Below are 14,500 nucleotides of genomic sequence, written 5' to 3' on the forward strand. Positions count from 1 at the left end.
CTGACCATTCCCCTTCCCTACGCTATCTTTTCCCTTCCAGAAAGGAGTCTAAGAGAACTCCTTTTTTATTGTTAACAAATTACCTTTTTATATAGATGTGTGTCCTCCTCACTCAAAATAACTATTCATTTTGTATTGACTTTGTTCTTCCCTGCCAGGCCTGCACAATAAAATATAAACTACTTGAAGGCACAGTTTCTTTTTTGTCTTTATTCCCAGAACTAATACAAAAGGCATTATAAATGCTCATTGAATTAACAGGATCAAATAGTTTGAAAACAGACAGGGAAGTAAGAAAGGGCTAGGTGAATTCAAAGGATGTGCTTGCATTTGTACTCATCTGGTATATAGCCCCTTGACTAAGAAAGTTCTCACAAGGAAATAGTTGAAAATAACACTGGTGAAACAGATTGGAGGCGGAATGTGCAGAATCTCAAAAGCCAAGAAAAGTAGTTTGGGCTTTATCCCACATTTTAACAGGAGAGTCAATGAAGAACCAGGAAGTTTGTGACCAACAAACTTTTTTTAAAGAAGATTAAACTGAAATTTTCCAATGGCATGAAAGAAGAATAGCTAGGGAAAGTCTAGATGAAGCAAGAATAGTTTAGAGGTTATTATTATAATCTAGGTAAGAGATTTCAAGAGTGTAATAAATGAGGATCAGAGGAGTGAGAAAGAAAAGAATGCATGTAAAAGATGTAATGGAGGAACAGAAACTACTTAATTTAATGAAGTAGAAACTGATTAGTAAAGAAGCAGAGAAAATGAAGAGTAAAGAAACAAGATGGTAGCTAAAAGAGAAAGAAGAATGAAGAGAGAAAGTATGGCTACTGAGTCTTAACTTTATATTAATACTATAGGTAAGTCACAATCCACCCTCTCACCATCACTTTATTTTGTTTTAAGTACTCTGGTTAGCAAAACAACATTTGATGCTTCTCTTGATCATTAAAACAAAAACCTCATTTCCTCAGGAAAATCTCTAAAATTTGACTCAACAAATGATTTTCTAATTATCTCTAAAATTATTCTTTGAATCTGTCATCTGACTTTAATGTGATATAAATAATTAAAATATTTGAAAATGTTTGAGCAGTTAAGTACAGTTTAAAGGCTTTTTATACTGTTTAGTGTATTGGACTAATAATAAACATCTAAACCAGAATTCTGTGTAAAAACGTATTCTATTTAAAGTTTACATTATTGTTCTAAGCAGTATTAGTTGGCTCATTAAAATATCCAGACTGTTTTCAGCATTCTTCAGTATTTAATAGGTAATATACATCACCTAATTATAATAACAACACCTAAAATTCCTATTGCTCTTTAAGACTTACAAAGCACCCTATCTCATTTGGTACTTAGAATAGAACTATGAAGTAGGAATAAATGATTTGTATCTCCATTTTACAAATGAGAAAACTGAGACCTAGAGTCAAATGTCTTTTCCATAGTGCATAGAATTAGGAAACATTACAGAATTCAAACCCAAGTTTCTCCCCTATATAATTTTATTTCTCATGTTCATGTCCCTGCGCTTCTACATGCTCTTCTTATCATTTCCTCCTGCCTCCTCTCATACTTCTCTATGCCTATCCAAATCTGACCAATCTTTTTAAAAAAACATTTAAATATATTTATTTCATTAAATATTTCTCAATTACATTTTAAAAATGTTTTAATATTCCTTTCTGAAAATTTTGAGTTCCAAGTTCTCTCCCTTCCTCAAGCTTTGAAGGGACAACTAATATATTGATTATACTTGTGAAATTATATAAAGTGTATTTCCTTCTTAGCCATGTTGTAAAACAAAACACACACCAAAAAAACCAGGAAAAATAAAGTATGTTTCAGTTTGCATTCCAAAATTCATCAGCTCTCTCTTTAAAGGTGGATAGCATTTTTCAACATAGGTCGTTTGAAACTGTCCTAATTACTGTCTTGATCATCCTTTCAATATTGCTGTTAGTGTGTTCATTGTTCTTCTGGTTCTGCTCACTTCACTGTTCCTCAGTTCATGTAAGTCTTAGGTTTTTTTTGAAACAAACTGTGTGGGAGGGTTAGGTGCAAGACCCGCTTCCCAATCCAATTAATTAATCAGAGACATCATCAGGTACAAAGAGAAAGCATTTATTTAATCCCTGCAGAGAGAGACCCAGACACACAGGAGCCATCCCAACTCCCACCATGTGCACCTGGAACCTGGCCTGCTTCCTGCTTGTCCAGAATTTAAAAGCAAAAGACTCGAGCCTTCTCATTGGATAGACTAACAGGATGTAACCATCCTTGACCAATGATCACTAATACTGGGTGCTTCCCACTGGTCATGTCACTTCCTATAACTTCTGCATCTCCATGTTCAAAGTCCATTCCTCAAGAGAACAAATGACCTCCCAAGGTCCAAAGTTCTGGGAACAGGGATCATGTGACAATACTGAGAAATAATTCATCCAATCAGTCCCATTCAAAACCATTCTACTTATCATTTCTTGTAGTAGAATAATGTTGTCACAATCATATGCCACAACTTGTTTAGCTATTCCCCAACTGATGGGCATCCTGTTCCATCTTTCAAAGTCTGTTTTGGATCTCACCTCTCCCTTTAAGTCCATAAGACCACTCTGCTTTACGTTTTTGAATTGCCAAAGTACTTAATACCTACATTACTCATTTTGGCATTTACGTAACCTACTTATTTAACCACAGAATACCTTACCATATGGAGAGCTAGATGATGCACTGCATAGAGGGCATCATCTTCATAATTTCAAATCTGGCCTCAGATATTTAGCTATGTGTCCCTGGGCAAGTGACTTAATCCTGACTGTCTCAGTTTTTCATCTCTAAAATGAGCTGGAGAAGAAAATGGCAAAACGCTCCATGATTTTTGCCAAGAAAACTCCAAATGGGGTCACAAATAGTCAGATATAACTGGAAAAAAAGTTCCTAGAAGTCCCAACTAGATTATAAGATTCTGGAAGTCAGAAATAGTTAATATTTCTTCTGTTATTCTCTCTTCTCACAGATCTTTTCTCCATGAATGTTCAAATCATTTAACTATTTATTATATGGGCAACATTAGAATATGGAAGTCTATGTAAAGCTATTCTTAACTAATATTACTGCATGGTTCAGAATACAAAAAGATACCCCAAACACTTGGCAAATAATGTTTTATTTGATTCAGGAAGAAAACTAACTGAAATACCTCATACAATTTTTCAGAAGTATACTTAATTTGAAGATGAACGTCTTCCAAAGTGTTTAACAAATCTGTTTTTTCCCTCAATTTCAATCTCATCAATATGAGGTATATTATCTTACAAATTAGCAAAATGGAGTTTCCATATGGCATTAAGTTGAAAGCCCATGTTTTACATATTGAATAAAACTGCTATAACCATCCTTCTAGTACTTTTAGTAATAAAACTCCTTTCATATTCACTGAATTTCAAACTAAATAGTATCACAGACATACTTCAATAAATTGTATAGCAAATTCTTCTTAAATCTTTAATTTGAGTAGTATTGATATAAACTGAAAACATGTATTTTCTTATCAGTAAATGAATTTTTAATTAACTTGCTGTCAACAACACTATTCATAGATGTTTTAGAAATATTAATTTATAATCACTTCATCCTTTACTACTTTATTACTTGATCTACCACAAAATCAAAATATTCTTTGAGAAGCACATCTTACTTTCCTCAAAGTAAGTAAGGTTTTGAGAAATACCACATGGTACATATTGGTATTACTAAAAGCATAATTTGATACTACTAAAAGCACCCTTTTGCCCTTGACCGGAAAGGCCTTATTTAACAATAGCTTCAATTATGCATCCTAAACTCATCTTTCTTTTCATATCCTTTATCTTCATGGGCTCTGGCTGAAAAAAAAAAGGATATAAGTGATGTCATCTTCAAGAGTTTTCATTTTATTTCATTCTATATACTGGTTACATTAGAATATTTTGTGCTTTTCAATCTATATGCCTCTAGTCCTTCATATTCAAAATAAATAGGCACTTGACAGTGTCATTACTAGTTTTTAAGTACACAAGTAAAAAAGCCTACTTCTTTGGAGAATAACTAAATCAAGGACATCATGTTCCCTTTTTTATGATAAATGCTGATTTTACACTAAAAAGCTAGGCCTTCATTTCAAAGGACTGAATAAGGCAGTACTTAAAAAAGAATTTCAACTGTTTAAATTTAGGGGTGCTGAAAAAACTACAATCCAAAATTATTCTGGTTGTAGGTCACAAATTTTCATTTATTGTGACTTGGTTAAAATTCCTTGAGGTTGAAACTTTTAGCTTAGGTTATTAGTTCTCTTAAGAAAGACAATCCAATGCTGATAGCTTTGTTCCCCATAGTAATACTGCCTCCTTCAACAGAATGAACTATTTCAGTTGTGTGAGTACTAATTAAAGATGAGGGTGAATATTTGATAAAAGGGTTATGTGATATAACTGATAAAAGTTTATTTTCTCCAATTTGTCTCACTTCTTCATATATAGATTTGATCTATTTCCTCTACTCTTTTATAGAAGGCTTTTGTATATTTCTGTGTTAAGACACAAAATAGAGTTTAATCTAACCAATAACTATATTCTTTTACCATAAATTGTTTTTGGAGGGAGGGAAAGTATGCTCAATTACATGCTGATTTTTGTCTCATCTAGTCTGGGCCTAACCAGCAGTCCTATTCACCAGTCCTAGCTTGCCTCCTAGACTTCTATTTGTTGTTATTCACCCATCCACTCTCCCTAATTCAAGTGGTAATACTTTCTAGTATTTTTTTTTTTTGCTTGTTCTTTTCCATATGTTATTTCTTTGCTGTGCTGCATTACCCTTTTCCTTAGGGTTAGGGATGCATTCATTGCATCCACATGAAAGCTAGAATAAGCAAAGCCTAAAGCAGATTTTGCCGAACCACAACTACTCTACTTTCTATCTTACTGCTTTGGGTTACCATGTAACATCTTAACTGTTATGTAAAATACTAAGAACCACCAAATATCTAACTGTAAGTCAATATACAATAATTTTAAGATCTTCAGGTACAACATTTGTACCAAAAATGATAAATGAAAAATGGAAATTTTTTTCCTACCTACCCATCGGTCATGCAGCTATACTTGTTTGAAGGACAGTCAAAGATGCTGCTTTTGTTCTACTTGTCCTTTAGGAGAGCTAGGAATGAGGATGGTAAGAGGAAAGCACAGTTGTTCTTTCTGATCAAAAACTCTCTGAATTATATAATACTATTGACCACCCTCTCCTTCTCAAAGTTCTTCTCTTCATTTCAATGATTCTTGACCAACCCTCTTTGGCTATTTTCCTTCCAATTCTTTTCTGTAGCTCCCTTCCCTCCTTTCTCTCCTTCTATCCTCTAAATCCTCTTTGCCTCTATCCTAGATCCTCCTCTTCCCTCTTTTAAAATAATCTTGCTCTCATGCTTCAACTATTACTTCTAGATAGATAACTCCTAAATCCATACTTCTAGTCTTAATCTCTTCCTTGAGTTCAAGACACATTTCCTTCTACTTATTTGCCACCTTCAATTTCATGTACAACTAGCAGCTAAACTTCACAAGTTCATAAAAAAAGCATTAAAAAAATAAATTTGTTCTTCTAATTTCCCCATTTCTTTTAACAGTAAAACAATTTTCTCAGTTACCCAGATTCAAAATGCAGTCATCTTTGATCATTTTCCCTACTTGCTCATTTCTGCCATCCTTCAATTAACCAGTCTTACAGCTCTTTTTATAATTTTGTCTCCCAATCTCTGTCAGCCATTTCTATGGCTGACAGCCCTTTCAGCACTATTATAAACTGGCCTCAGTTCTTTCTTCACTCAAATTCATCCTACACATTGTCATCAAATTAATTTTTCTAATGCACAACTCTATTCAATTACTTTCCTGCTCAAAAACCTTCAATGACTCTCCATTTTCTATCAAATAAAGTCCAAACTCCTTAAAGTAACATTTAAGGTCTTCCTCAATCCTGAACCAACCCACTGTACCTTTCTCTTATCCCACGTTAGCCCCCTTTGTAGAGTACTTTATACCCTAGCCAAACTAAACTTCACATTATTATTGATAACAACATTCTATCTTCTCCCACCATTCTTTGTATCATTCTTTATGTCTGCAATGTGTTATCTTCATATCCCCACTTATTGAAATCCTACCCTTTTGTCAAAGCTCATCTCAAATGTCACCATCCCAATAAATTGCCTGACAGACTTTATGCATACCTCTTCTGAGTTCTATTTGTATTTTGTTTATTCCTCACATAATATCATAACTGATTTGTCTAATAATTATGTACATGTTTATTTTTCCTTAGTAGTTTGAAAGCTTTTAAAGAAGGACCATGTTGTGTATTCTTATATGGCAGGTGCCCTTATACATAACTGGAACTTAGTAAATGGTTAACTTGAAATGAATGCAAAACACATGAAAATGATGAGTCCTCAGTGATAACTAGTACTATCAAGAGACAGTTAAGGCAGGCAATAATACTTCTGTTTTCCTCAAACTTTTAAAACTGTAGATTTAAATTAATTTTGTCATGGCAGGATTAGCAACCAGGCTACAGAGGTGAAGGGACATTACAATATGACAGCACATTAATCCTCTATCCCACCCAAGGCAGAAGCAAAACCAAACAAATAGCAGCTTCCTGGAAATTGAATTTCTGTTATCCAGATGTCAAAGATGTAATACCCCAATTACACAAACTATTGCCAGTGAAGCATGCCAGCAAATATGCAATGTAAATGGGGTGAGCACAGAGCTACAAAACTGCATAGTCAGCATCTGGCTCTGTGAGTGAGTGATAATTAGCACTGTGTGTAGACACTAATAAACATTTATGTCTGAAATTACAACTTTTAGCAATGTTAATAAGGGATATATTGGCAATCTGTAAAATAAAAGGTCTTGAAACGAATGTCATACATTAAGCAATGGCAGACATTTCCCGTTCTTGCACAATCTTTTTTTCCTCCTAATTGCAAATGGCCACGCTATTTTGCTCAGAAATTAATCGACATAAAAACCTACCTAAAAAAATGGGTTGTGTCTCTTTGGCCTCTCCATTAACATCATTGCTGAAGTCAGAAACCTTATATATCTCATGGTGATAATCTAGAAGAGAAACAATCAAAAATTAGAATTCTAATGACACAGAAGATATAAAAAGGCATTGAACACCAGAGTTCTATTATATATGGCATTAAAACTCTATGATTTAATTTTAATTGTAATTTTTTAAAATAAAAGTAACTATTCAATACAAACTCTATAGCAGCTCCTAAGAACTTTTAGTATACCAAACAGAAATACCTGACAAATTTTTGAAATAATTTTGCCTAATCTGACTATGTTACTTTTTACTGACAAGTATGTCAATGTGAAAGTCCAGAAGCTTTTCAAGCTCAGCAAACAAATTCATAATCAAAAGGGAAAATGCGCTGCATCCCGGGTCACAGAAGTTTTTTTACACTAACTTTACAACTAAATTTGTATAAAGATATTGAATATTATTAATATTTAATTAAAACACACTTGACTTTAACAGGTAATATTGAAAAATACTAGTAATTAAAAGCACTCTAAAAGGAAGCCCACATGAAAAATACTAATTTGTTATTTTAAATTAAGTATAAGTTGAATAAGGAAGCCTTTCATAAAAGGGCATCTTTTGCATTCAGCTATTATATTTTAATATACAGTGACATATTTTGAAAATCCACCTGCATAGCAAAGAATCAAGACTCAGAATTTGTTTTAAAACCCGCTATGTCAAACTTAAAATATGGTATTTCACTAACCTTTCTGTAGAAGCTAATGTAGTTTTGACATAGTTCCTATAAATTGGGATCACCTATTTGATTTAAAGGTAGGTTGCAGATTTGTGTGTGTGTGTGTGGTTTTTTTTTTTTTTTTTTTTTTTTTTTTTTTACAAACATGCCTTTTATGGGCCTTGGACATTACAAACCAATACCCACATAACTACTCTCTTTTTCAAGATACAATAAGAAGTTATCTGAGGTTTAAAAAAAAAAAAAACTGAAGTAACATGATTCTTGAATGAATCAAGCCAAAAAAAAAAAAAAAGGGGGAGGGCAAGTTATATATGGAAAACTTTTACAAGTTCAAATACATGAGCAATCAACTCTATTGAGCAAAGGTGTAAAGAATCAAAAAGATAATCTAATATTTTGAATAGGCACGGTGACTGAAAACTCTTTTGATCAAATTCTATTCACTTGCTCAACTATTTAAATCAGTTTAAATGGAAAGGAGAAAACATATAATCAAATGAAATTTCAAAAAAACTAAAAGTACACTTTATTTGCTCCACACGAACATTTAGTTTACCTGGGGTTTGATCAGAAAAAAAGCCAGTAATTTGCAAATCGCCCCCTACTTTTCATTAATCTGTATGATGACTTTTTAGAATTGTTAAAACAGTTGTTTTGCTCCCACCCTTAACAGCCCATAAAACATCAGAAAAACACACACACACACAGTACTTCTGGGTTACTGTATTTTGTTTAAATTTAAGATTGATTCAAAAGGGAGATTTAAGGAAAAAAAAGATGTTCTGAACCCTAAAAATGTAAAAATGATATTCCATTCTATCTGATTTGAATTTAACGAGGAACAAGATAGTTAAGAGATGCATCTTTTTTGCCTTGGACTTTAATTCTTCTCCATGTTTTCTAACTCAAATTAGAAAAATTAAGATTCTAATATGCAACTCATCCTCAAGTGAAAAACATTCCCCCGTCCTACTACCCTCTCCCCTCCAAACCACCTAAACCCAAGCAGGTGGTATATACACTTGTTAAACTAAGAGATTTGATGGAATTTTTAAAAAATGCATTTTGACTAGATGCCTAATTTTTTTTAAAGCATCTTTTCCCGAGGAAATCACAATGCCAAACAAGTTAGGTAATAACAATTCTTCCTCGTGCATGACCATTGTTTTTCCTCCGAAATGAAAAAACAAACACAAACACCCAAACCAACAGAACACCAAAAGCTTTCGCACCTGGGGGTGGGGGAGGAAGGGGGGATTTGCCCGTAAGAACGGGGATCATGAGGGCAGATTTCTGTGCACCACTAAAAGAGGCTACCACCCATCTCCCTCCCCAAACCTGGCCGCAGGAGTTGAATGCACAAGGAGGCTCTCGGCTCCCTAAGTGTCATTGTTTGCTAATTTCCTGATTCGCTTTTTGGGCTGTTTACCTACAATAACATCCTGCCTCCCCCCCGCTCCTTCACAATACAACTTTATTTTGTGCACAGCGGTCTCGCGGCCGGCATCTACGCTGCCCCCCACCCCTCCCGGACCCAAACACCCAGCTTTAGAGCGGGCTTTTTTCCCTTCACCTTTTTAGAAGACACAGTTAGTGGCTGGAAAACATGCGATTGTCCTGACAAATAACAGCAGAGGCTGAGAGGGAAATGACAAGGGAGGGGGCGAGAGGGGCTCGGGGAGCGCTGGTGGCTGGGGGGATGTTTACACCCCGGCAAAGTCCCTTCTCCGGGTCCTCGGCAGCCGCCCGAGAGAAGCCCCCTTGCCGACCCCTCCTACCCGCGCGTGTGTGTGTGTCTTTTCTTACCTCGGTTCACCAGTTTGAAGCTTTGGGATTTCCTGCTTCTTTTCCTCTCAGAGAACTCCATGGTGCTCGGGAGAAGGAAGGAGGAAGGGAATGTGGCAGGGGAGAGAGAAGGAGAGACAGAGAGAGGGAGGAACAGGGAGGAGGGAGAGGAGGAGGAGAAGGAGGAGGAGGAGGAGGTGGAAGAGGAGGAGGCGGCGGCGGCTCTTGTCACCCGGCCACAGCAGCCGCCGCCAGGAGGACCAAGGTCCGTCTCTCGAATCAGCCGGATTGATAATTATAAGAATAATTTAAACGGATAAAATAAATCCGCCCTCCGGGCGATTTCGGACCCGGGCGTGGGCGGGGCTGGAGGCTTCCCCGAGAGAAGTTGCCACTTTGCTCTGGCCCCCCAGCCCCGCACCCCGGCCCCCCGGCCCGAAGACCAGGCGAGGAAGCGGCCGAGCCGAGCCCGCCGCCCTCCGCCACAACTTTCGGCTAGGGCCGGACTTGGCCCGGGGCTGGCCCTGGGCCGGCCCCGGGAGCAGAGGGCTGGAAAGGGGGCGGGCAGGCGCCGGGCGCTTTTTCCCTGCAGCTTCCCCGCGAGGGCGGCGGCGCGAAGGCGGCGATGGGTGGCCGGGGAGGCGGCGGCGGCGGCGGTAGGTCGGGTCGGGCCGGGAGGAGGCGGCGGCGGCGGCGGCGGCGAAGCGGGGGGGGGGAGCCGGGTCAGAGGCGCTCGCCACCCTTCCCCCCCCCCCCCCCCGGGGCGGGCGGAGGGAAGGAGGGGAAGGAGCGGAGGAGGGAGCGCCCGCGCTGCCTGGGACCCCGGTGCCACCTGCTGGGGGGAGCCAGCTCTCGCACCGGCGCCCCGGGCCGCCCCCCCTTCCTGCCTCCGCCATCCCCTTGGGGGCCGAGCTGAGGGAGCCAGCTGAGCCCGCCGGCCGCTCTCCGGGCTCGGCCCCCGGCCCCACGCCATCCCGAGGAGGCGGAGGCCGCGCTTGGTAGACGGACCCACGGACTGACTGACGGACGGAGCAGCTTCCCGCGAGCGGCGCCCGCCGCGCGCTCGCGCTCTCGGCCCGCGCTCGCGCTCTCCCCGTCCCCCCACCCCCCACGCGCGCGTCGCCGCCGCCCGCCCAGGGCTCAGGACTTGCTGGTGGGGGGTGGCTTCCCTGCCCCCCGCCCCGGGGAGAGCGTTACCCAGGGCATCCCTTCCTCTCCCCCTCCCCCCCACATCCCTGCCTGGAAGCTCTCTGGGGAGCCTTCCCTCTCATCAACAGGACCCAGCTTGTTCCTTCTTCTTTCCCGTTCACGTTCCAAGTCTGTGGGGTCCCTCTGGTGGGCTTCAGTCCTGGGGAGGTGGTGCGCCCATCACCCCTAAACCATTCTTCCCTCTCCAATTCCTGAATCGGGGAGACCCTATTTTAAGCAACTATTTAGAGGTAAACTCCTGCCCGTCAGTAATCCCTGTGAAAGCTCCAGCGCTACTGAGAATGGTAGGGCGTTATCAACACAAGCCCGAAGGTCCACCGCAGGTCTCAGAGGGGGCCGCGGAATAGGCTGAGGGTCGTCCAGAGAAAACGTGTAGTCCCTGAGGTCTAAAAGGGACAACACCAGCTGTCTCGGTTGCCTCTTCCAGGACGAAATCCCCAAGGCAAATGCACAGAATAGCTTAATGATATCAAAATAAAAGGAATAAACAATCCGCGTTTCATTAGACTTATTATAGGCATCTCTAAGGGGCACAGAGCGCATCAAGAACACTTTTTATTCTTCATAACATCCTCTGGGAGACAGGGGGGAAGTAGCTCTATACCCCTCGGGATGTGCAGCACTACTGGAGAGCCACACGTTAGCGCCAAAAGACCTGTATTCAAATTCCATCTCCATCACTTAATCCCTTATTCCTCCCTTGAGCTAAGGCAACCCAATCTAATAAACATTCAGTAAGCACCTCTACATGTTGGGAGCTGTGCTAAACGCTGCAGACACAATTTGTAAAAGGATAATCCGACTCGCCATCTAAAGGGAGAAAACCACACAAAAACTTTTTGCCCTGAAAAGAGAAAGGATGGTGGGTGAGGAAAAGTCACAGCTTCCTTGGACCACAGTTTCCCAAAGGGTTTAGTTAGAGCTAGGATCTTTTTGTATGAGACTTTAAGATGTGGGGAAAAGGTTGGCTGCAATATGGCTTGTCTCATGAGGCTCGGTGCAATTCAAAATTGCATTAAGCCTTTTAGGACACCAGATATAATACATCTCTGATCATCTTATATGCTAGTGAGGTTTGGAGGACATGGTGAGTAATAGATAGCAGCACCATATTTCACCATGGATTCCACCCAATGAGACTATACCACTGGTATTCAACTCATAATAGAATTTTATAACAAGATCTCTGCCAGTGATATAATTGACATTTAACATTATCTATGTACTGTTGTATTTTTATTTGTTTTGTTAATATTTTCCTGTTTTCATCTAATTCTCCTCTAGACATTCAGGAGTGGTGATCTGTGTTTGATATGTACCCTACACTGATTGACAGTTGTCCATGTTTCATTCAATTTTTTCCTTTTGATGTGTACCCTACACTGATTGACAGTTGTCTATGTTCCATTCAATTTTTTCCTTTTGACATGTACCCTACACTGATTGACGATTGCCCATGTTTCATTCAATTTTTTCCTTTTGATATGTACCCTACACTGATTGACGATTGCCCATGTTCCAATTTTTTCCTTCTGATATGTACCCTACACTGATTGACGATTGCCCATGTTTCATTCAATTTTTTCCTTTTGATATGTACCCTACACTGATTGACGATTGCCCATGTTCCAATTTTTTCCTTTTGATATGTACCCTACACTGATTGACGATTGCCCACGTTCCAATTTTTTCCTTTTGATATGTACCCTACACTGACTGACAGTTGCCCATGTTTCATTCAATTTTTTCCTTTTGATATGTACCCTTCACTGATTGACAGTTGCCCATGTTTCATTCAATTTTTTCCTTTTGATGTGTACCCTACACTGATTGACAGTTGCCCATGTTTCATTCAATTTTTTCCTTTTGATGTGTACCCTACACTGATTGACAGTTGCCCATGTTTCATTCAATTTTTTCCTTTTGATGTGTACCCTACACTGATTGACGATTGCCCATGTTTCATTCAATTTTTTCCTTTTGATATGTACCCTACACTGATTGACAGTTGCCCATGTTCCATTCAATTTTTCCCTTTTGATATGTACCCTACACTGATTGACAGTTGTCCATGTTTCATTCAATTTTTTCCTTTTGATATGTACCCTACACTGATTGACAGTTGCCCATGTTTCATTCAATTTTTTCCTTTTGATATGTACCCTACACTGATTGACAGTTGCCCATGTTTCATTCAATTTTTTCCTTCCCTACTTTAGTGGGTTACCAAACAGAAGAATTGCTAATCCTGTAGCCACACTACTGGTGATCACCCATCTCTGCACTTAAGCAAGCAGATTTTTGGCAAGCCGGCAATGTTACTAGGACATGCTTGCTACCTGCCGCACATTATTAAAGGCATGTTTTGTGAATACTTAGGAAGTAAATCAGTGATCAATATGAGCCAGTATGAGTTAATAAATAACAATTCCCACAAATTAAGCTTAATTCACTTTTGACGGAACTATTAAATTTATACAGAAGAGGAATTCTCTAAGTATAATATACACATATTTCAGTGAGGCATTTAAATGAGAAAACTTCTCATAGGTGAGATAGCTCTTAAGTTCTATAGATGGAATAAAAATTATTTGTACAAATACAGGAAGAGAGAGAAGACTAGAAAATTCATGTAAAAATGAGGGTGTATATGGGGTGGGAGAAGGGGAGTTAGGGGACTTCCAGCTTAATATGAGTTTGCAATATGACTAAATCTCCCCAAGAAAAAAAAGGTCATGGAATCTAAAATTGAATTCAGAAAAGCTTATTCTGTGGAAGAGAGGTTCTAAACTTGGAGTCTATGAACTTGTCTTTTTAATATTTTGATAATTGTATTTCAGTATAATTGGTTTCATTTGTATTTTATTTTATGCTTTCTGAAAATGACATTCTAAAAAAAGAGTCTCTAGGCTTCACCAGACTGCCAGCAGGACTATGATATAAAAAGATTGAGAACCTCTAGTCTAAAATGGAGAAATGTATAGCCTTCCCTATCCCCTTTCCCATTTCAGTTCAAAAAAGCATTTATTAGGTACCTACTATATAGTATGTACTGTTCTGAGCACTGGAAATATAAAAACAAAATATTGTGCCTTCCTTCAAAGTTTCTACATTACTAGAGAAAACAATATATACAAAGACAAACAAATACAAAATATGCATAAAATAAATTATTTTGAGAGGAGCTCTACTTAATTAAATCAGAAACAGCCTCCTCTAGGAGGTTTGCTTGAACAAAACTTTAAGGGAAACTAAATTCCAAGAGGAGTAGCTAGGTGGCAATGGATAGAGTACTGAACTTGAAATCAGGAAAAACTCATCTTGATGAATTCAAATTCCATCTCAGACACTTGCTCAGTGTCGATCACCTCTCTTTACCTCAGTCTCTTCATCTATAAAATGAGCAGTAGAAGAAATGACAAATCACTCTAGTAACTTTGGCAAGAAAGCCTGAAATGTTAGACATGATTGGAACAACTAAATAGCAAAAGGTTCTAAAAGAAGTAGTATAGAGAAAGCACTTTGGGACACCAATAAATAGCCTGGCAGAGGTGGGAAAGGAAATGTCATTAGACTACATATTGTTATGTCCTTCTGGAGGTCCCTGTTCAGACGCCAAAATGTGTAAGGTCCAGACTTGGTCTCTGGAAGATCTCAGGA

General features: G+C 38.8%; 1 protein-coding gene across 8 annotated transcripts in view; it reads right to left on the reverse strand.

The window, feature by feature from the left end:
- Positions 1-10,280, reverse strand: part of BEND7 (BEN domain containing 7) — a 236,900-nt gene extending 226,620 nt beyond the window's left edge. For 7 of the 8 annotated variants that reach the window (XR_002770466.2, XM_012550906.3, XM_023504710.2 and 4 more), the window contains exons 1-2: positions 9,653-10,280; positions 7,083-7,166 (exon numbers count right to left, since the gene is read on the reverse strand). Coding sequence is in view for 7 of the 8 variants with exons in the window: in XM_012550906.3 (XP_012406360.1) it covers positions 7,083-7,166; positions 9,653-9,713 (145 nt within the window). In the remaining variant the exon portion in view is untranslated. Of the gene's footprint in view, positions 1-5,126; positions 5,203-7,082; positions 7,172-9,652 lie in introns of those variants that run through there. The other variant, XM_023504712.2, reaches the window with a different exon arrangement.
- Between the last annotated feature and the right edge of the window lie 4,220 nt (positions 10,281-14,500).

Source organism: Sarcophilus harrisii, chromosome 5 (assembly GCF_902635505.1).
Source record: "Sarcophilus harrisii chromosome 5, mSarHar1.11, whole genome shotgun sequence".
Taxonomy (NCBI): Eukaryota; Metazoa; Chordata; class Mammalia; order Dasyuromorphia; family Dasyuridae; genus Sarcophilus; species Sarcophilus harrisii.